The 21,638-nt window shown below is 40.8% G+C and overlaps 1 protein-coding gene across 4 annotated transcripts in view; it reads left to right on the top strand.

Moving 5' to 3' along the window:
* The window catches only part of rims2a (regulating synaptic membrane exocytosis 2a), a 163,296-nt gene that overhangs the window by 2,654 nt on the left and 139,004 nt on the right, over positions 1–21,638 (top strand). For all 4 annotated transcript variants that reach the window (XM_085366164.1, XM_085366167.1, XM_085366165.1 and 1 more), the window contains exon 2: positions 21,090–21,122. In XM_085366164.1, coding sequence (XP_085222290.1) covers positions 21,090–21,122 — 33 coding nt within the window. The remainder of the gene's footprint in view (positions 1–21,089; positions 21,123–21,638) is intronic.

The raw sequence follows: 21,638 nt of genomic DNA, 5'->3' as shown, positions 1-21,638 counted from the left end.
GTAGCTTATTTTCTTTCCCCAGAGGCTCATCAAAGTTGTAGCCTTTAAATTATATTTCAGTGCATAATTCTAACATGTCTACCTATAAAAGACAATTAAGCATATCTCCAGGGCCATTTGTTCCATTATGGAGAATCCTCTGGAGCTATCAACTATCCTAGCTTTCCATGGTTCAGTGAGCCCCTGAGCAGTACAGTAATGATGGCTATGGGACCCCCACTCATGTAGACACTCTGTTTCTTACAGCAAGGTATCAGCTGCCTATGATGGGTTACCCACAGAATGCCTGTAGCTCCACTTCTTTTTTCTCCCTCTTTTCTAGTCCTCTAGGCCTGCATGCTAGAGTGTGGGAAGAATAACTGTTTGAATAACTTCAGTGGCACAAGTCTCACCCCACCTACCTATCAGTGACATCAGCAAGCGCTGTCCTATTTAATTGTCTGTTCACTTTAAACACCACATAAGTAGCATCCCAGTAAATATGCCACTTTGTCCTCTTCTTTGCGACCGTGTTCACCCCGTGGATCAGGGGGTACTGTGCCATTTGTTCAGGGATCGCCTTTGACAGTGCTAATTATACTGTCTGCCTTGAAGGAGGGACTCCCACTGAGATGCAGCTATTCCGGGGCTGTGAGGTGTCTGCTGCTCTGCCATCTATTTGGGCTCCCCCCCTGAATTTAATCGCACACAACAAAGTATGACCTATTTTCTGTATTTGGGAATACCTTTTTTTCTATATTAAGGTTATTTTTTTAATTTTCATTTTATCTAAAAAGACCCCCACACTAGAAATTTAAGCATCATGTATCATAGCATAAATATAATCACTAAAGCTTTTAGTGTTTTTATGTAAACATGGAATGCAACAATTCCAAGCAGAAAGAAAATCATATGTGAAAACAATGTCAGTGAATTTGCTGTGAAATAAAAAAACAAAATAAGCCACCATTGTAATATTGCACTTTCATTAACTCGCAAGACTAGTATTGTAAGAAAAGGATATCCAAAAATGCAGGGGTATCCTAACTGTTAGCCTCTAATGTGGGTTAAGATCTCAAACAACTGTATCCTACAGTTCCTCGAATGCAGCTTGATTGTATCCTTCTGCCATAAACCCACCATATACAATAAAAGGTCACTGATTTCAAGTCCTCAGTTTGTAATGTTGATTTTCCATTTCTAGTCTCAAAACCCAAGCAGGGTAATCCTAATGACATCATCACAGACGCTGGAAAACTCTCTCCAGAGACAAAGAGCACATTACACACATTACTTTCACAGGCTGACTACAGCCCTCCGTGATGGGTAAACTGTTCATCAGTTCCTTTTCACTTCTCTTTACGACGAGTCGCCTAAAAACACAGATTACACTTCTGGTTAGCATGCCTGTCAACAGCTATGATGGCTGGTGTTCCACATGAAGCGCATTGGCCTAAAATTAGCTTTGATTGATCACGTCCCATTTTCCGTTAACTCTTCCCTTGCTCTTACCTCCCCTACCCCTGACATACATGCACACTCAAAAACTTCCGCCCCCTACCCCAGCCCTGGATCCTGGTCATTTATCTGATTGTGCCAGAGAGCTCAACATACCAGCTGGGGTCAGAGTTACTCAGAGGCCCTGTGTCCCTGGAGGCTATAGGATCTCAGGCCTCCTGAGGCTGCAGCAGTTGTGGAGTACTGTACTCACACACATCATACAGAGGTCTAAGCCTCTAAAATTCTTGTTCTACTCTACAACTTAATACTTTTTCATTGAACAAATAATACCACGTGCTAGATTATGTTGGCAGCAGTAGTGATCTGAATCCAAGCAAAATATTAAAGCTTGTAATGTCTGCGAAACAAAATTTAAATGTAGAACAGAATCTTGCAAAAATATACGAGGGGAGAAAATGACAGCTATCATATTATAGGATGAGAAAAAGCCAGTAATGTAAACTGTAAATCTGACTGTATCTATGTAATGTTGATGGTAAATTAATGAATTCCAATAAAGCAAATTTCAATTTGACAAATAAAAAAAAAAAAAAAAGAGTCGTATTATTGTGAAATAAGATGAGGCAATGCTGATAAGCTTCCCACTGGACAGTTTACAGTACACTCCCTCTCTGTTTCTCTCTCTCTCTCTGTCTCTCTAGTCCCCCTTAGCTCACTCACCCATGCTTACTCGCCTTCCCATGCAGAGAGCAGATTCTGTCATGAGTCTCCCATCCCCCATCGCTTTTCCCCAAGGGAAAAAATAGAGAGAGAAAGTGGAAGAGAAGATGTCTTGACTCTGCAAAGCAGAGCACACGCCAAATGAATACATCATCATGCTAATTAAAGTATCTGTGTGTTTTGGTTATGGACAGTTGGTATATTTTAAGTAGTTTGGCTCAGTTTGATCTAATGTGACATGATTTACTGTATATAATACACTTTAAAACAATATGTTTACAAGCAGAGATGGGCAGTAACACGTTACTTGTAACGCGTTACTGTAATCTGACTACTTTTTTCAGGTAACGAGTAAAGTAAGGGATTACTATTGCAAAAACGGTAATTAGATTACCGTTACTTTCCCGTAGGAACGCTGCGTTACTGCGTTACTAAAACCGTGATCGTTTTGCAAGAATGTCTCATGACAGTGACGTAAGCGAGTGCGACGTTCGTGACAACAGCTGTGTGCGGATCAACGGTGCATCATATATTGAGTACGGGAGAGAGTATGAGCGTGCAGCGTTTAAAGCGTGGAAGTACTGACCTTACTTTGAGTTTGATTCCATAAAAAGTGACAAAAACATTAGCGTCCGTTGTGCGTGGGAAGAAAACTTCTTTTTAAAGCGAAAAAAACCCCTAAACTTCCAAGCAAGCACCGAGTGCGCAACAACGTAATGGGAAACTCACAGAGAAACTCGCAGATTCTTCCACTGACCGCTGCAGCACACCTGCACCAGGGTAAACCTCTGCCTACCCTACTCCTGCTTTACAGGTGAAAATAGAGCAACAGGACCGCTAGTCTTTGATGTTATTTATTTCCTGCTGTGTTTTACTTGCATCTACAGTATTTGAAAGAGTGAGGGTAAACACACACAAAAAATATATTTTATGCGTTGTAACGCGTTACTGCCCATCTCTGGCTGGAATGTGCAGAAAATAAGTTTAAATGGTGAACAAATTTCTTCCAGTCAGAGAATGTTGCATATAATTTAATTTTAGCTTGATGCACAAAGTTAAAAGGTTAAAACTAATAAAACAAGTTTTAAAAAGAGACTTTTCCATTTGATTACATTTTGTATGATGGATTATGTAGAAAAAGTAGAATTGGGCTGAAAGATCTATCACTTTATCACCTATTCAGGTTGTAAATCGTGTTTTTAAAAAGTAACTAAGTAACTAAGTAATTACTTACTTTTGAAAATAAGTAATCAGTAAAGTAACGGGATTACTTTTTTGGGGAGGTAATCAGTAATTAGTTACTGATTACTTTTTTCAAGTAACTTGACCAACACTGTTTACAAGTACTTACAAGTAGCTTGTAAGCCACTACAAGTGGGTGTAAAGCCATATATCTTCCTTATATAAAAAGATTTATCACAATGTTAATGAACATTTCACTGATACATATTAGCTTTGACACAATATTAGCCACTGATGTCTGTAAATGCTTTGTTTTTTGTTTTTTTTCGTCCTCTTCAAACGGCCCAGTACCAGCTTTCATTTTGAATATGCTCCCAGGATCTAAGAAATATACCTTTAAACATGACATGTGGAGTAATTTTAGTTGGTTAGACCATTCCCTGCTTGTTTACCTGTATTTTACATGATTTCAAATACCTTAAGTCACATGGGATGGTGATATTACACCTAAAAAAAATTCCAATGCGTGGAATGTTCCATTCTTCCGCCTTGGGTAAGACTGGAATATTCCACTGCTGTTGGACAGCACAAATGGAAGATTCCTGTTGGTGGAACACAACGACAAAAGAGCCACTGTTTCCATGAAGTCTCTCTAACCCTAACAAAGGCTTGTATGCCAAAATGTGGCATCCAGTACAGGCATTGTATTATTGTAAAAATTATTGTATTATTATAAAGAAAATGCCTCAGACTACTTCTAAGCTTAGTTTATTGTTGTTAGCTCAGTTTCGGTTTACATGAAGTATAGATAAACATATCATGTTTTTAGCTGCTAAATTCCTTATTAAATTTGCCAATATGTGGCTAAATATCTCTGCAACCAGCATAATTCATGAAAGCCCTTAGACTGAATGCCACAAAACCGAGAAAGTGAGCTGATTTACAGTTCTCTGTAAATATAAGCCACATCCTTCACATTCAGTACATATTATACTATATGGACAAACGTACGGAGCCACACCTCTTCATCCTGAGGATGTTTTACCAGTCGGTGGTTGCAGGAGTACTGTTCTATGCTGTGGTGTGCTGGGGGAGCAGCACAGCAAGACTGGAAAAACTAATCAGGAAGGCTGGCTCTGTGGTCGGCATGAAGCTGGACAATCTGGTGACAGTGGCAGAGAAAAGGACACTAAAGAAACTGCTGGACATTATGGACATTATGCTGGGCATCCTCTGCACACGGTCGTAAATAATCAGAGGAGCCTATTCAGCAACAGGTTGCTTCTCCCAAAGTCAAGAACCAACGGACTTAAAAACTCCTTTGTCCCGCACGCCATCAAACTGTTTAACTCCTCCTTGGAGGAGAGAGGGAGAGGAAACAGGGGGACAAAGCTGAGCTGTAGTGCTTTTTTTCCACTGTGCAATATTCACAATATTTTTTTCTTATATTCGACTGTGCAATAATCACTGTGCAATAGACTCACTCAAATGTGCAATCCACTGGTATTCCTATTTATCCATATTATATATTCTGTATTTATATATATGTATATGTGTATATATGTTTTTATATATATATTTATGTTTATATCCTTGCTCTCATTCCCCTTTATTGCATCTGTAACATGCAACATCTGTCGGTGCTGTGCGACTGGAAACTGAATTTGCCGGAGGAACCCACCCGAGGGATTAATAAAGTTTCATCTAATCTAATCTCTGTAATCTATCTTGGAATTCAGTTCCATTGCCACACTGTATAAAATATAGCATTTAGCAATGTAGTCCAAAGCCATGAAGGCAGTTTGTGAACGTTCTCCATCCATCCTACCGTTTTCTACCACTTACCTGGGTACGGGTTGCAAGGGCCCCAGTCTAAGCGGAGAAGCCCAGACTTCCCTCACCCTGGCCACACCGATTTGTTCCCGAGGCAGTCGAGATATAATCTCACCAGCGAATCCTGGGTCTGTCCCAGAGCCACCTCAATTGGCTCTTTTCAATGTGGAATGAGCAGCGGCTCTAGAATGACTGAGCTTCTCACCCTGTCTCTAAAGCAGAGCCCATCCACCCTTAGCCAAGCAGCTGCTGTAGTTGTAATGCATGCTTTTAGCCATAAAGTATGTTTTAACCTTTTTTTTCACAATACAAATAAGAGCAGAACATCTGGGTAATCAAATGTTGCTAAAACACAAATAAAACATTCACGTGTAGCTATTTTCAGTTCAGGATTAAAATACATCTGCCAGTTATTTATAGCACTGGGAGCATGTCTGCAGGATTAACTACAGATAAACAAACATGTCACCTGATGTAATAGTGTGTAATGGCTCATAATATTTTTTGGTCTGTAATGTAGATCTGCTGGTGGGATCATTTTAGTCGTGTTAACAGGGATTTAGTGTTTAAGAACTTTTTTGACAATGCCCTGTTGAGTCAATAACAGGGTTTGTAAAAGAAGAGAGAGCACACGTGATAGGCTAGAATGTGTTAGGAAAGCAGAAGAAAGGGCAGGGAGGAAAGGAAGTGAGCAGGGACTGGGGGGGGGGGTGAGGGGGGGGTGAGAGGGGAAAGGGAGAAGAGAACATCACAAAGAAAATGAGAGGAGAGACATTGACGTCTGTGATGCTATCAGGTCCCGTTGCTGATATGACAGCCTCAGTCTTCATTGACAGAGCAATCAGCCTGCCATCTCCCATAGCCTGCTATTCTCCTGCGTGGCACAGCACAGCACTGGGCTCCATTGTCTCTTAAGGCTTTGTTCAAAATAACATCTGCATTTGTCAGCATTGGTTTTATACTTTCTGGGATCTTATCCCTCAAGCAAAGTTTGAAGGGATTTTCCTGCCCCTGGCTGTGCAATCTAAAATGCCCTTGGTGAAACACGACTACAGGAAAATGTTTTAATAGGTTGTTGGAACTAGTACAAGCAATGCATATTAAATTGTTGCTACCCCAGCAAATGATGATTCCTCTGTACTTATTATAATATTATATGTTAAATAATAGTTAAGCAAAGGCTCAAGCAACTTTCATGTCTTATTTAATTAACTGTGTTTAAAAATTTCATTTCTATGGGTCCGATCACAAGAAGTTAGGTGGGCAGATAGACATAGCTCTGTTGTATTGCAATTTTTATGTGACTGTGAGTCAGTGTGTTATTTTGTCTGTTAGAAAGTACTTGAAAGCGATCCTAGTGATCCTGGACTGAGCCAGAACAGAACCCAGCTACAGCTTCACTACTAGAACATCTGGCCTTTTGTTATGTAAGCTTCCCAGCATGCTGTGCAAGACTAGCCTGAATGAGAGCAACACAATGAAACAGAAATGCAGCTATAAATGAATAGTAGTGCGGTAAAACAAAGAAAACGGAGAAAAAGAGATAAATAATGAATGCAAAAAAGGAACATCAGCCAAATAAGAACAAAGAGAGCAGAATCATGAAAGGGAAAGGCACTGCGAAGCTGACACTTTATCACTTTTATTGCCCATCCCCCGTCCCCATCCCCCATTATAAAGTCCGTTTTGGAAGAAGATATACAGCATCTGATCCTCTGAGGGAAGCCTAGCGTATCTGAAGAACATGTGTGCCTGCTATAGAATAGCTGGTAGCGTCAATGTTAAATGTATCTCTAAGGGTAAAGTGATGACACGCTTGAGATGAATTTATCATAACAACAATCTTTGCTACTGATTTCTCAAAATATGAATCTAAGGCTGTGGCACAGGAATTGAGCACTTACAGCTGTTAAATATAGTTCAATGTTTGTACTGCTAACATCTATGTAGATGCTTTGTGAACAAGCAAGCAGGAGACAAACTGAAAGCAGGAGAGACAGTGACACCTGCATGGGAAAGTGAAGCCACTGAATGGCCAGTTACTAAAGGTGGAACGTGGCACCAGGTCATCTCCAGCTGACTGCGTTCAAAGAGTGAGAACCTTCATGCTGTTAGTTGGACTATTAATAGTGGGGACACTCAGCTTTCCGCAGTGACCGGCATGCAGCCAGGCATCCAAGAAACCCAGACAGCAAAGAAACAGAACCATCTCCAACAACCATAAAGACAAAGGAGCTTCTAACGAAGAATCATGTTAATTAACTGAGGAATTGATTAATTCATCTTCCTTCTTGACAAATAAGTGTCATTAACAGATCTGACACCCATCTAATAAAACCAAAGTGACTTATTTTCATCAGAAGTCTTGATAAAAAATTTTCCTCACAGATAGTTCTGTCATAGTCCTCTCAGATTCAAAAACATACTTATTTGCTTTGATAGCTGAAAAATCTCAAATACACCAACAAAAATGCTAACATTTCTGCCTTACAGCCGTAATCAGTTTCATGCTCTGATGAAAGCTAAATGAAGGTTACCCATCATCTCTGGGTATACAATGCTGGAGTAACATGATTTTGGTTAGGGTACTCTTCAGAGACTAAATACTCATTCAATTGTTCTAATTCATAAGAAATAACAACAACTTCAGGAAGGAGTAAAATTATACTAGAAAAACTAAACTAGAAAAACTGAAATTTTACATATACCTAAGTGGGCTTACGGGTCGTTTGATATAGTTTTTAAAACTAAGCAGTTAAAAGTAGGCTAGTTTTATTCATGTCTGCTTCCACTTGCTATGCAAAGTCAAGCTAACTGTTAGCCTGACTTAGCGTCATACTAAGCAATATGGTATCAATGTTCCTCAAGCAACTCTTGACAAGTAAGGAAATAAGAGTATTTCCTGAAATCTTGAACAATGTTTTAATGATGATTTTGCTCTAAAAATATATGAATCCTTTTCTCCTGTAGCCAGGTCGTGTTGGTTGAAGCAGAGTAGATTAGGGTGACCAACCGTCCTCTTTTCCCCGGACATGTCCTCTTTTCACGTTCTGTCCGGGGCGTCTGGGGGGATTTTCGTGATTGATAAAAATGTCCGGGTTTTACTATATTCCGACAGAGGATCCATGTGTTTGAAGTCATCCCCGAACTGCTGCTTTGTGAGCGCTTGTTCTGCACTCGCAGACGGGACAGACAGCGCGCAGCAACACGCCTAATAATGTTTAAAAGATCCCAAAGCACAAGTCCATCTTTTCAGACAAACTGCAAAAGAAACTTCCCTCGTACCGATCCAGTACTGGTAATTTTTCTTATGCAGATGAGGCATTATTTATGTACCATTATTTAATTCCAGAAGCTTTCAAGTTATTTTTTTGCACTTGTTGACTTGTAAAAGCCTATATGGCATATTTTATTTCACAATTCATTAACCGCACAGAGGAGGTATCGTTTAAATATGTTAAATATGTTTCTTTAAGCAAGTTCTTCATGACTGAGCCAAGTGTCCTCTTTTTTGGAAATCAAAATACGGTCACCCTAGAGTAGATACCACAAAGCCCTTTTCCTTCCCTCCGTTCATTTAGTTACTTTCTCAGTGGCAGACTATGATCTCACCATGGTGAGTTGTGGCATACAGAAAGGTCCACACAAAGACCTCTGTGCTAAATAGCTAACTCAGTCACAAAGCTTAACTAACATCCAGTTATACAATAGCATTAGCTTCAGTGAATGTTGCTAAGGAGGCTAAAACTTAATCCAAAAGTTTTAGCTTCCTTAGCAACAAAAGTGTGATCTAAAACACTTGTCGAAGTGTTTTGGATCAAGTTAAACATGTAAGCTCACAGGTTAAATAAGGCCCTTTTTTGTTAAATGCACAGGCAAAATATGCTTGATTTTTATGAAGAAATACAAAAGAGACACACTGTTTTTGTCCTGGATGTTAAAATGAACCTGAACAGAAAAAAAGTAGCGGGTACAGACTTAAATTTCTAGATTTGGCTACTTTTTTTCTTGTTTTTTTCTCGTTTGTTTTTAATCACTATCAACTCAAGTTAATGTTGAAATGAAAAAAAAAAAAACACCCACACAGTTAAATCGCTAATATCCAACCCCCGAGATGCTTGGTGTGTGAGCTAATGTATTTAGTAGCGGTAGTTTACACAGGCCGGTCTAATCTCTCTTTCTCCAACGTGATTGTGTGTCTCTCCACGTTATGCTCATTCAAGACTCAGCTAGTCAAAGCAGGTGCAAACTGGTGACTCAACCATGTGCGTGCAGCAGAGCCGGTCCTTCAAATATGCCTTTGTGTGGCAAAAACCCCCAAAAAAACCCAACCAAAAAACCTTATGGATCTAAGGTCCTTTAATACTGTGCCCAGAATACATTCTAAAAAATGGAAATACATATTTTGCTTCTTTGTTATTATTTCTGCTTTCTGCTTGCTCTCTATTTTAAATATATAGTATATATTGTTATGGTTATTGTTCTTCCATCATGAGTCAGGTTAGATATTATGTAATGCTACACAGCTTTACATGTACAGTGGATGCAGATGCTGCTGTAGGTAGCCGACTGACATAAATAAAGGAGGATAAAGAGCAGTGCTTATGGTGATGTCACAAATACAGCCGCAGCTCTTATATAAGCCCACCATTTGAACACTGCACACAGGCACTACCATGTAACCTACAGTGGGATATATTGTACAGCATATAGGCCACCGCTCACTCTGCCTAGAGCTAATGGTGGCTTTAAAGTCATTATCCAAAAGATTCAGTATCTGCCGTATTCAGCCTTGCTTGGTTTGTTGGGTGTGTACTATCAAAACTGAACATAAACAGTGACGAGGCCTGTCTCTCTTCCCCATCGTCTGACACTGATCAGGACGTTGGTGGGCAGAGGGAGCTGATGTTGTGATCCCGGGATCGTGCTCCGTCACTGAAGTCTGATGGAGGATCTCCCACTAATCCCTTAATATCTCCCATCCCACTGAGATACTGCCACCATCGCCATGATGATGCTGACGTGGCCTGGATGTGTAGCAGTGGATGATGGCGAGGGGAGAAGGGTCCTTGCACAAACACAAAGAAATCCTTCTTTTGCAAAATGTAAATGCAGCTCTCTGAAGCGACACCTCAAGAAACGGAGTGCAGGCATTTAAAGCCACTAAGCATCAGGTGATGAGGAGGGGGGCTGGGAGCTGTTTTTTTGTAGTTGGTGTACAGAGGCTGGTCCTTATCCTCGAGGGGGCAGATGCTTGAATAGTTGTTGCTTTAAATCTGTGCAGAGGCTGCTAATGCAAGGGAATCCTTTTGATTTGAGCTTTTACAGCAGCTACACTCAAACACTTCATTCTGCACCATCAGACAGATGTTGACAGCCACCAAGTCCAAGTTAATTCAAGTCATACAGTGTCGTGGCGACATCTGTTCATTTGAATGAGCATGCTAGTCTTTTAGACTGTGTGTAGTGTATGCAATACATAAAACATGATCCATGGTGTGGGACTTCATATGGTGTCTACGGGTGTAACCTGTGTGCAGAAAGGTGATCTCAGCAGGCTCAGTGCTTGTCTGTCTGGGTACACTGCTTGCAGTTTAGTTAAACAAGCTAATAGTGATGTGCTATAGTGATGAATTGTGACAGGAAGGAGTAGAGCAGGCTTGGCCAACAATAGGCGGGGTATCTATTACCTCTCTATTGTTAGCTATGGCTGGGCTATTATTATAGACATTAGACAGCTGACTGCAGTTTCAGTACAGACCACAACAACACTGTCGAGAGGCTGTTGTATCTGTTTAAAGATGGGGGCTGATGGGAGGTTTGTTGAGGGGAAGGTTTGGATAGTGGCATGTGTCAGAGAATGTGATCATAATCATCACCACTCTACCCTCATCATGGACATGAGGAGGAAAGGCTGAAACTAGGTTTTTGCTGATTATGAGACTGGAAATAATACGGGGGGGATGGAGAAATGGCATTGGTGCTTGAGAAGTGTTCTTGATGCTTCACTGTTTATGGTACGTGGGAAGGGACGAAGGAAGGCATGAAGCTGCCTTCAGCTGTGTTTGTCTAGAGACTGAGTTAAAACGCAGGGGGGTGGTGACCCAGCCACGGTGGGGCTGAGGCTAAAGTTCTAGAGCATTCCCAGTGGAGCTGTTGAGCCTCGCATATAACAGGAGTTGTGACGTTAGCTAGGGACAATGTCAGCTGCCAAGAAAGTGCTGATCACAGCCATTATGAAATGTATCTCTGTCAGGATGAATAAAGTGGGCTGACAGGAGACGCAGCTAAGCGTACACATACAGTGAAAGACGCGGTTGTACACACACCCATTATTAAAGCAAATACGCTCATATACTGTGTGCAAAAACACAAACATGGTGCGTCACTGCCTCTGACTAAATGCTTCTCGTACTGTTTATACATGATTCGCTGTATGGTGAAGTTGCTGTATTAAAATGACATATGGATATTGTACATATGCTTCCTGTAAGCTTTTGCATAGAAATATACTTGTGAATGTGTGGGCTGCTGGGTGATTAGCTGACTCTTTGCCACTTGGAAATCTCTCAGGAAGAGAGATATGGAGCAGCTCAATTGAATCCTGGCAGGTAATCTAAGGAAACAGATGGATTTTAGTTATATTTGGCAGCAGATTAGCCACTTCCCCGTTGCTCAGAAAAAAAACCTGCTGTTGCCAACTCCTGTTTGACAATCTGAATATTAGTTCTTGGTCAGGAGGTCTGGCTTGCGCACTGTTAAATTGCCTATTCTGATGAGTGCGCCCCGTGGATTCAGTCCTATCTTTGCTTTCTAAGGCCCAGCTGTGGTAGCTGGCCAACCCCTTCCACACCGAGGCGCTTGCCCTCTCGCCGTTCCTCCTGCCCTGCCTATCGCGCCTTGCCAGTGCCCCGTGCCAGAGGAAGTTATCAGCACTTCATCCCCTGCCCCTAATCCTCTACGAGATGGAGAGAAAGTGTTAAGTAGCCCTTCTCCGGGCATTTACTGGAGAGGTAGAATGAAAAAAAAAGTGTCTCAAGATCTAATCACCCATCTTTAAATGAGCAGCTATTTTTAGCCCCCTCTCTCTCTTTGTTTAATATTTGGTAATGTACAGCAGAGGGGAAAGTACAGTAACACAGTCTTAACGTTACAGTAATTGTTTTAAGGTGATTTAACAGAGAAAAGAATGTTATACTCATAAATATACATTGTTTAGTGTGTAATTATATCTTCCAGCAAATGCATGAATTCTCATAAACTTAGTGCATTAAGAGTTTGAAGGAGCGGCGCCAGCTATGTTGCCCCGCCATGTTGAATACATTAGTGGAGATGGACATCACCATTTCGCCTAATCACATTTTATGTATGTGGCGAGACACTGCCCATATAAGTAGTCCACCTTATAATTTAGTCTTTCTTAATATGTCTTTCTCCTCCACCTCTTCATCTGCCTCCTCCGCCAATGTGCTCTCTTCCCTTACATCCACCTCATCCTCTTCATTCTCACCTCAAGCCTCATCTCCTGAACTGAAGTCAGGGCTCTACAACGTGGATAAACATGCTTATTTATTCTCAGTATTATCACAATTACTTGTTGTCAGCAGATTAGGTATGTTTCCCTCCCATCTTCGGACAGCTGACCGACTAAACGCAACAACAGCAGGTTATAAGCTAATATTATACCAGCTAACGTTAGGCCACAAGTGTCCTAAAAGTCACGCTTTCCCTCTGATGAAGAGTTTGATAATATTCTCACATTGTATAAGAGTTTACTCTCTAAGTGTCTGTGTCCAACAATGTTAGATTTACTTTAAAGATGTTTCGCTAACACCAGATAACAGCAGCTTACAGCGGCTAAAAACAGCTAATAGGGGCTAAGAGAGGCAAAAACAGCAGGGCTTATAGAAAAATTCAGGATATCCTTAACAACTCACCTCAGTATCGCTGACATCAGACAGAAGTGAGAGTCACTGACTCATCAAATGAGTAGACATGGACAACCCGAATATTGACAGCTGAGGTAAACAGTGGACTGTCAGCCTACACCCACTACAGATAAGCAGTTGGCCACAGTAGTTTCCCCTAAAGTGGCCACTGAAGCCAGGAAGGAAACAGAATAAGCACCAGTTTTTCAGGGTTTTTAGTGTAGTGGGGATAGCCTTATTGTTTATGAACTCCTATTGTTTTGTTTAAGCGTTAACAAAAAGTCTAAAAAAGCTAAATGATCATTAGACTAATTAGAGATTAGAGCACTCAGAGCGCTTTGACAAATGTAATCCATCTATTGCTCCCCACATGAACTCTTTACTGTGTCTCAATTGCAGGCGAGTTTAAGGGATTATTATTAAATAGACACTGTTGGCATATAGCAGGTGGCAAGTTGTATCATACAGTAAATAAGCCCAGAGTAAAATTCTGCTGGGCCAGTCTCCGATGAAAGTTTTCCCTAACGGTTAGTTGCCTGTGAGTGATTTCAGACAGACATTAACCTCATCTCCTGGCAGTACTGACTGACCGGGATGTGTTAATGATATATGTAGTTTGTATTTACTCACAGAGCCAGATTACTCCCTTATGATCCAATTATCGCTCAGTCTGTAGTGGACTCAAAAGGTCTGTGGGGTCATTGCTTAGCCATGAGATCCTCTATCACAGATTTTCTGTTCCAGTGTTGTAGCCAAGGCCTTATATGACCCTCTGCTTAAAATCTGTCACCCACAGCGGGTTGCCAATATTCTGTTCTCAAACGATTTAAGGGGACATCTGTAATATTTCATTGCAGAGTATCTTCTCAGACACACAGTCAGTCAGTTCTGAGTGCAAAGGATCCCAATCAAGTGAACGCGCTGATGCATGTGGATCTAAATGCGCAGTAGAGGTGCTTTTGTCACGATCTGCAATAGATATTTAGTGATGAGCAGGCTTGTTGTGTTCTGCTCGTGGCAATCCCGGCCCTGTCAGTCTGTCCCTGAGGAGGAGACTGCCCAGTACACCTCATCATAGCCCTGCTGCTCTGCTGCTGTTCTGTCAATATGTAACTGAGTTTCTACTCAAAGAAAGTCAACTGAGAGTTATCTTCTAAAACTGCACGACATGTGCTGTGAGCTGCAGCTTATTTAGAATCAGTTAAATGTACATTATGCTTCTACTGGTCTTGTTTCCTTGTTTTTTAAAAATACTTTCTCATGGCAACTTAGACTGGGCTGTGTGGAAATATCGATTAAGGTTAGTTAAATAGTGTGCCATTCGGGTCCTGCTTGTTTCCTGGTTTCTGTTTCTTTGTTGCATGCACATTAGCTGTTGGTGAACCTGCTGTGGTGCAAGTTGTTACTGCATTGTCCAGTGCTGATTCAGGGCTTGTTACGCAGCCGTCGTATCAGTAATTTTGTCTTAACACAGCTGTGACACAGGAGCAGCAGTTTGAAGATTGCACTGTTTAAGTCGAGGTCTAGCTATGCGTGTTAGACTCCTCTCTCTGGTACATCAGAGATGCATCAACCCAGATCTCTCAAGGATCTCACCTCCCTATGAGTCAGATTTAGAATGAAGCTGATGCAGCTTTTTTTTTCTACAACAGTATCCTTCTTATAAAGTGCCAATTTGCATCCTTTTTGCTGTGGCTGGTGTTAAAAGCGTGTTCATCATTTCCTGTATAGATCTCTTTTTTAAAACATAAAAGTAATTCACAGCAACAAGTCCAAACTCATCAGCTACTTATACACTTAGCTGACAGTAAAGAATTAGAAAAATCTCACACAATGAAATGAAAACTTCTTTCAAGTGTACTTATAAAATTCAAAGAGAATCTATTTGTTTGGCTTCAGTAGGTCTGTAGTAGTTATCATCTTTGGTAATATTTTTGAATGACCTCACAGAGCCAATACATGACTATTTTTGTCCACAACACAAATACATTTATTTTGCAGTGATTCATTAAATAAAAAAGGAGCTAAAAGACAAAATAATAATAATAATAATAATAATAATCAGCTAATTGTTTCTAGAGCCTGCCACATTTATTAGCTGTTTGTGGATCTATCCACGTTATAAGTCTTGATGTTGCATACTTTGTCCACAAGAGGGCATTTTTGAACTTCCGCGTTTGGGATGCCACAAGCATAAAAACTGATCGAGTGAAATCGGGCGTAAACAAGTAAATAAAGAGCTACACATAAAAAATGTTGGAGAAATCCCATGTTTACTGTATCTGAAGGGAAACAAATATCATCTGATATGTCATAATTTCACCAAATGTCAGTAAAGCTACTTTCAGCTGCTCCCTTGACACACGGATCCCCTTCCAGACATAAAGGAGATTTGTGTTCCAGCTGGAATTAAATAAGCAACCTTTTGCTTGCCAAGTAAATCTGTTAACCACTACACTATTGGAAGCACGAAATAAACACAAAAATATCAGTACTCCACTGGTCAGGCTGTAATTGTTTCAGAGCTAACTCCTTCAGCTGATTGTCTGGCTTTTATTGAAGGGTGTTTACAAGATCTTTGAAAGTGTTGTGGCACGGAGGAGACCAAGTGCAGAGTGCAGAAAACAGTTTCTGCGCTGTGCAGCCCTGTGGCTTAATATAGATGAAAAGTGACAATGCAGAGCCTGAAAAGTTTTAGGTGTTTTCTGAAACAAGAATTTCAATGCTTTGCCTAAGTAAAAGTTTTAGCATCAAAACAAGACACAATGGCCCCTTTCTGAGTCATATGTGTTATATTACTGAGAAATTAATGCGTGTTTTATATTCTGCCAGGCAGCTTTTTATTTAATAATAAAGAATGGTAAAATATGCTGAAAAAGTAAAAAAGTAAAAAAAAAAAAAAAAAAGTAGAAGCAGAAAGCAGTAAAACAAGAAATATTAAAGTTCATATACATTCAGACTGCAATTCAGTAAAGCACTAGAGTAAATGTACTCTGTTAGAGTCCATCATTGGTCACATCCACACTCGCTGTCAGTGGTTTTGGCATTTTAAGATTAACGATCTGGGAGCATCAGGCAAGATGGGCACTGCCCCATGCCCCAATCTGGATACACATTCAGTAATTTGTAACTAGACAGGGATCCAGCACCTCTGTGGATGGCTGCTAGTTCTATGTGTTGCTGTTTTCTGGAAAAAGAAAGTTATCTCTTAGAAGCTTATGCAGCACATCTGTCCACTAGAGAGCAGTGCAGCATCAGTCATTGTGACTCAAAGCCACTGAGAAAAAGCGGAAACTGAAATCCAGGAGCAAATAAGAGTAAAGATAACAGCAGGATGTGACTTTTTAAAACTCCCGCACAAACTTACTCTAAACTCTGAACCATTTGTGTCTTTCATCTGTCTTTTATGTCTTGCGATGGTCTCATGTGATTGCAGAGAGCAGGTTAAACAGACAGAAAACAGGAGACTGCATCTGGCCTGGAGGCCTCCGCAGCAGCCAGGATCCCGAATACGTCACTTGTGACATTTTACACTCACTCATTTCACTGCCCCATGTCAAATAATACACAGAGCACTCACTCACACACACACACACGCACACATGTTGATATGGTGTGCATAAATGCATAGTCAGATGCGCTCTCTCTCTCTCTCTCTCTCTCTCTCTCTCTCTCTCTCACTCACACACACACACTCACACACACACACACACACACACACACACACACACACACACACACACACACACACACACAGCGCCCGGCAGCTGTCCAGGCAGGCAGGCAGGCAGGCAGCAGGCTCGATCAGATAAATATGAGGCTTGTAATGCGACCACAGAGACGGTGCTGATGGGATCAATAAGGAACGGCGCTGCAGGTCATCGGGAGAACACAGCGAGAGGATAAATATGGACTGGCTCATCGGAAAACAGAGCAGCGAGACTGATGGGTACACAGGACTATATCTTTTCTCGTGTGTTCTCTCACCCGTCCGACACAGATCAGATGGACAGATCTCTCACTTTTGCTGTGCTCTACCTCTCGCTAAACCAGACTGTTGTGAGGCTTCAGTGCTCCGTTCTGATGCTCTGTGTGACTCTGCTTTAGCCTCAGCATCTTTTTGGCAGTTTGAGTATGTATGTGAAGTATGGGATGTTAAAATGATGGGGTATTCTCAAATATGGCTTAACAGGCTTAATGTGTCATTACTAGGCTTCTATGGGCTGCCACTAATAAGGGGTAAAGTAAGGGTTACGGCTACTATTTTTAGTTGGGACTGTTTCAGAGGTTATTTAACACGTTAAACTTGAAGGTGGGCAGCCTTGCTTTGAAGCAAGAAGATCCTGGGTTTGAATCCATTAGCCAGCATCTGTGTAGGGCTTGCATGCTCTCCCCAGTTATTCTGGCTTTCTGCCACTGTCCAAAGACATGCATGTTAGGTTAAGTGGTCAATCTAAATTGGCCGTAGGTGAGAGCATGAATGCTCATGTCTATGTGCTAGCCCTGCAATGGACTGGCGACTAATACCTGGGCAACTTGCCTCTTGCCCTATGACAGCTGGGATGATGGGATGAAGCAGACAAAAACTGGATGCATGTAATCTAAATGTTTTTGGGATTTGGACAAAAATAGTTATATGGGCATATTGCCTTAGGTCCTGGTCATTTTATTAGCAATACATTAAAAAAAAAAAAATAGGTGAACCAGTAATGAAACTAATCATTATTTGCAGCACTACATGTAGGAATCAGACCAGTCACACACAACAAATTAGCTACTGTTGCTGTGATGGTCAGAATCAGACAAAATCCAATTAACACATTCCATTTCACACGGCTATATAAAGCCGGCAGCTCACTAGAATAAGCGGCGATCAGGTGTGCGGAGGTCTGGTGTGTGATTCTCAGCTGCAGATGTCTGTGTTTTGCTTTAAGTGACATTTGCTCCTAAACCATGCGACAGCAGCTGAGCTTGCAGCGCCACTGATAGATGGTGTACAGACACAAGACGGTCACACGGTGCTTGCTGTTTGTGTCTGTGTCGGTGTAAATTTGGTGTTTTGTCCTGGTTGCACGTATTTTGAACTTCTAGAGATATCACTATATGAGATGCGCGTCATTTGAAGAGAATGCGTGTTAAGGGATGCTGCGTATGCAAGCTGTTACTCCTATATTTGTCCTGTTTCTGAGCTCCTGTGGTCATTAGAGGGGATGCATGTTATATGCTGCAGGACAAAAAAAGTTCTGGCTTCTTGCTTTGATTTCAGTAATGGAAATAAGTTGATATTGAATCTGCATTGTTTAAACATACAGATTGACATGCTCATTAGGTTAATTGGCAATTCTAAATTGGCTGTGGGTTTGGATGTAAGAGTGAACAGTTCTTTGTCTCAGTGTTACTGGTCTTATAGTAAACTAACAACATGTTCAGGGCATACCCCACCTCTCTTCCCGTGACAGCTGGGATGGGCTCCAGCCTCCCCTCATGACCCTGTTGGATAAGAAAATGAATGCCCTGATGGATGCTAGTATTGAGTTGCACCCCTTCAGAATAGATTGGCATGATATTGATACTGGCAGATTTTTGGGCAGCACCTTCATTACATGATCTCCACTTGCACCACTTCCAAAAGTTGCTCTGCTGGATTCAGATCGTTATTGTCGAGGCCATGCTTATTGTCATGTTCAAGAAACTACGCATACCCACCCTTATTTACAAGACGCTCTGGTTAAACTGTAACCACCTGCAAAAGCATGATGTATTATATACTACTACTGAATATGTTATTGAATATGTAGCAGACCGAGCAAATAAAGTTTCAAAATGATTCAGCGTTTTTACAGTAATTTGGATGTGCCCAAAGTTTTCCAGATGCTGTTGTTCATGCCTTGGTTGTAATACTCGTTGAAGTTAGAGCTGCCTTTCTATCTGTGTTTGAACCACGCAGACCATTGTTCTCCCTCATCAGTGAGGCATTTTCATGTCGAATGCTGCATTTGATTCCTTGTAAACCCTAGAAAAGCTGCTGCTTCCCAGCAAATCATCAAATTCTGGAATTCTGCCCATCTGCCACCAACAGCAACGCCAATTTCAAGTCACTTAATTCGACTTTCTTTAGTTTGAACTTCAGCAGTTCTTCCTGTCTACATATTTAAATGCAGTGAGTTCCTACACCGTGATGGACTCATTAGACAGTTGCTTCGGCTAAACAGGCCTAATCAACAAAGTAAGTGTATATACTGTACTTTATGTACAGTTGTTCTGATAGTAAGTTATTTAAATGATCATTTCTATGTATCAGTTCTACCAACGCAAACTGTAGGCCTGATAAATACCTCATTAGAATTATCAGCTGACATGGCAGCAGTTTGTCCCCTAGCTGACTTCTTCAAAGCTCCACACAAACATGTATTATAAGCTGCTTCATTTTATAATTTATTTTCAAGGCTGAATACACCAAAAACAAATCAAATCCCTCCCGTAGCATTCTGCAACGGTTTGGTTTTATTTTCTTAGTTATAAGAGGATTTCTTCCACTACATCAGTGCAAGGTAAATTGAATTTTGTTGGTGCGTGCTCATAGCACTTAAATCTGCAATTACTCTAGAAAATCCAGAGAACACGCTGTAAACTTTTTGCACTGAGACTATGTCTTTTATATATTGTAGTTCCAGTGAAGAACTTTCTGGAAGTTGCGAAGCTATATGTTATTTATCCCGAAGTCTGGGAAATAATAAAATAACATGATAACTGTGTTACATGGTTAATGTACTACTACGTATAAAGTTCTATCAGACACACACTTCAGTGGCTGCATCAGGGGCAATTTAGGGTTCAATAGTTCAGGATATTTCAATATGTGGACAGCAGAATTTTTAAGAACGATACCGATAGCAATATGAGGCAATTTAAAAATCTGACATACTGGCTGATTTTTCTCTTTTAATGTCACTACAATTATGGATGATTAAATCTTCTGCCTAGCTCTGCTCGAATCAGCTGGTTGTTATGTTTTCGTTGGATTCCAAACACATGTTGGCATCAGGAGAGCTGCAACATCAACACTCATAATGTGGTTGAAGGTGTTTTGTTTTTGTTTGTTTTGTTTTCATTTATTGGCCATTGTACATACAGATATATCTGTAAATAGGTAATATCAGCCAATGCATTGGCCCCACCAGTAGGTCGGTCAGGTTCTAATAATATCAATACTCATACTGTGACACCATATGAGTTATTTTTCCCCACTGAATCTTGTTAGTTAGTTATAGATTTTCAGACCACAAACTACACCTTGTGAACTTTCAGTGTAGGTTAAACCTCGCTGATGACTTGGTGTAGCTAATGTTTACACAGAATTAGTTACTACTTCCAACCTTGCCTCACAGTGCTGGTCAGCAAGTAATTGAAGGCAGTGCTCAAGTGTCACACAGCTGGACCGCACTCCCTGGTGGTTACTTTTAGCTTGTGTTTGTTGATCTTTTCCAGTGTTTCTGGAAATTGATGAGCTGATGCTGTTGATGATGGTGGGGGTCTTATCACTTATAGATCCACCTTAGTGAAGCTCTTTGTGCAATAGGGAGGCGGATTTGGATTTGAGATAGCCACAGCATCAAATTGAATGTTTGTCCACGGCAGAAGATTCAGTATGAAAGAGGGTGTTACTCACATGAAGCGGTCATTTTTAATTTAAGTGTTATCTGCGTCACTTATTTACATTACGTCATTTTTAAAATCTTCCTGTGAGTTTTCTTGTTTACTTTATTACCATTTTCACAGCTAAATTGTTGTTTTCATGAAATCATCATCTGTAATATATTTTTTAAATATTGTTCTTGTTAGAGCGGGATAATTATTTATGTCACACCCATCTTTAATGACATCCTCATTGTTTATTTTTTTCTCCCCATCTTTTATTGTTTTCCTCATCTCTTTCTGTTTGATATGCACTGAGCTGCGCACACTTTTTATTTTTTTATGTTTTAGGATCAAAGAAGAACCAAAGCCTCAGCCGGCACAGTAAGTAAACTGCATTACCCAGTGTGCTCTAGGCTTTGACACTTCTTCCTGTCAGTCGATGCTGCGTGCTTCATGTGGCTTTCTCCTCTTTGTCTGGGAGTTTAATAACAAAAAGTCATTAATGTCTTGGAAAAGAGTGGCCCGTTTTAATGAATAATTTCTCAATGAGTGAATCAGGTCGTTGAATTTTGTGCTGTGCACTAAACAGCTGACTTCCATGACATCAATGACATCGGCTTCTCCTTTCTTCCAGCTTTTTTGCAGCTAGGTCCCCAGAATCTTTCCCTTGTTCCTGATATCTAACTGGCTGTTCATCTTCATTCAGTGTATCATCTGCACTCTGGTTGGCTGGGTAGTCTAGTAGTTCAACTGCTAGTGTGGAGTAGAGCCGCCTGTCCTGCTATTCTGTACTATAGCTGCATTGTGATTAGATCTACCTGCAGGGCTAACCAGTCAGACAACCTGACCCCCACTGCACCAAAAAGCTGCTATAAGTGACATTTACTGCAGCTCTCA

The sequence above is a fragment of the Diplotaxodon limnothrissa genome, linkage group LG11 (assembly GCF_057381915.1).
Source record: "Diplotaxodon limnothrissa isolate DT_005_m linkage group LG11, D_limnothrissa_male_GT1.1, whole genome shotgun sequence".
Lineage (NCBI taxonomy): Eukaryota > Metazoa > Chordata > Actinopteri > Cichliformes > Cichlidae > Diplotaxodon > Diplotaxodon limnothrissa.
The sequence above is the reverse complement of the archived record's forward strand: the minus strand, read 5'-3'. Positions and strand labels throughout refer to the sequence as shown.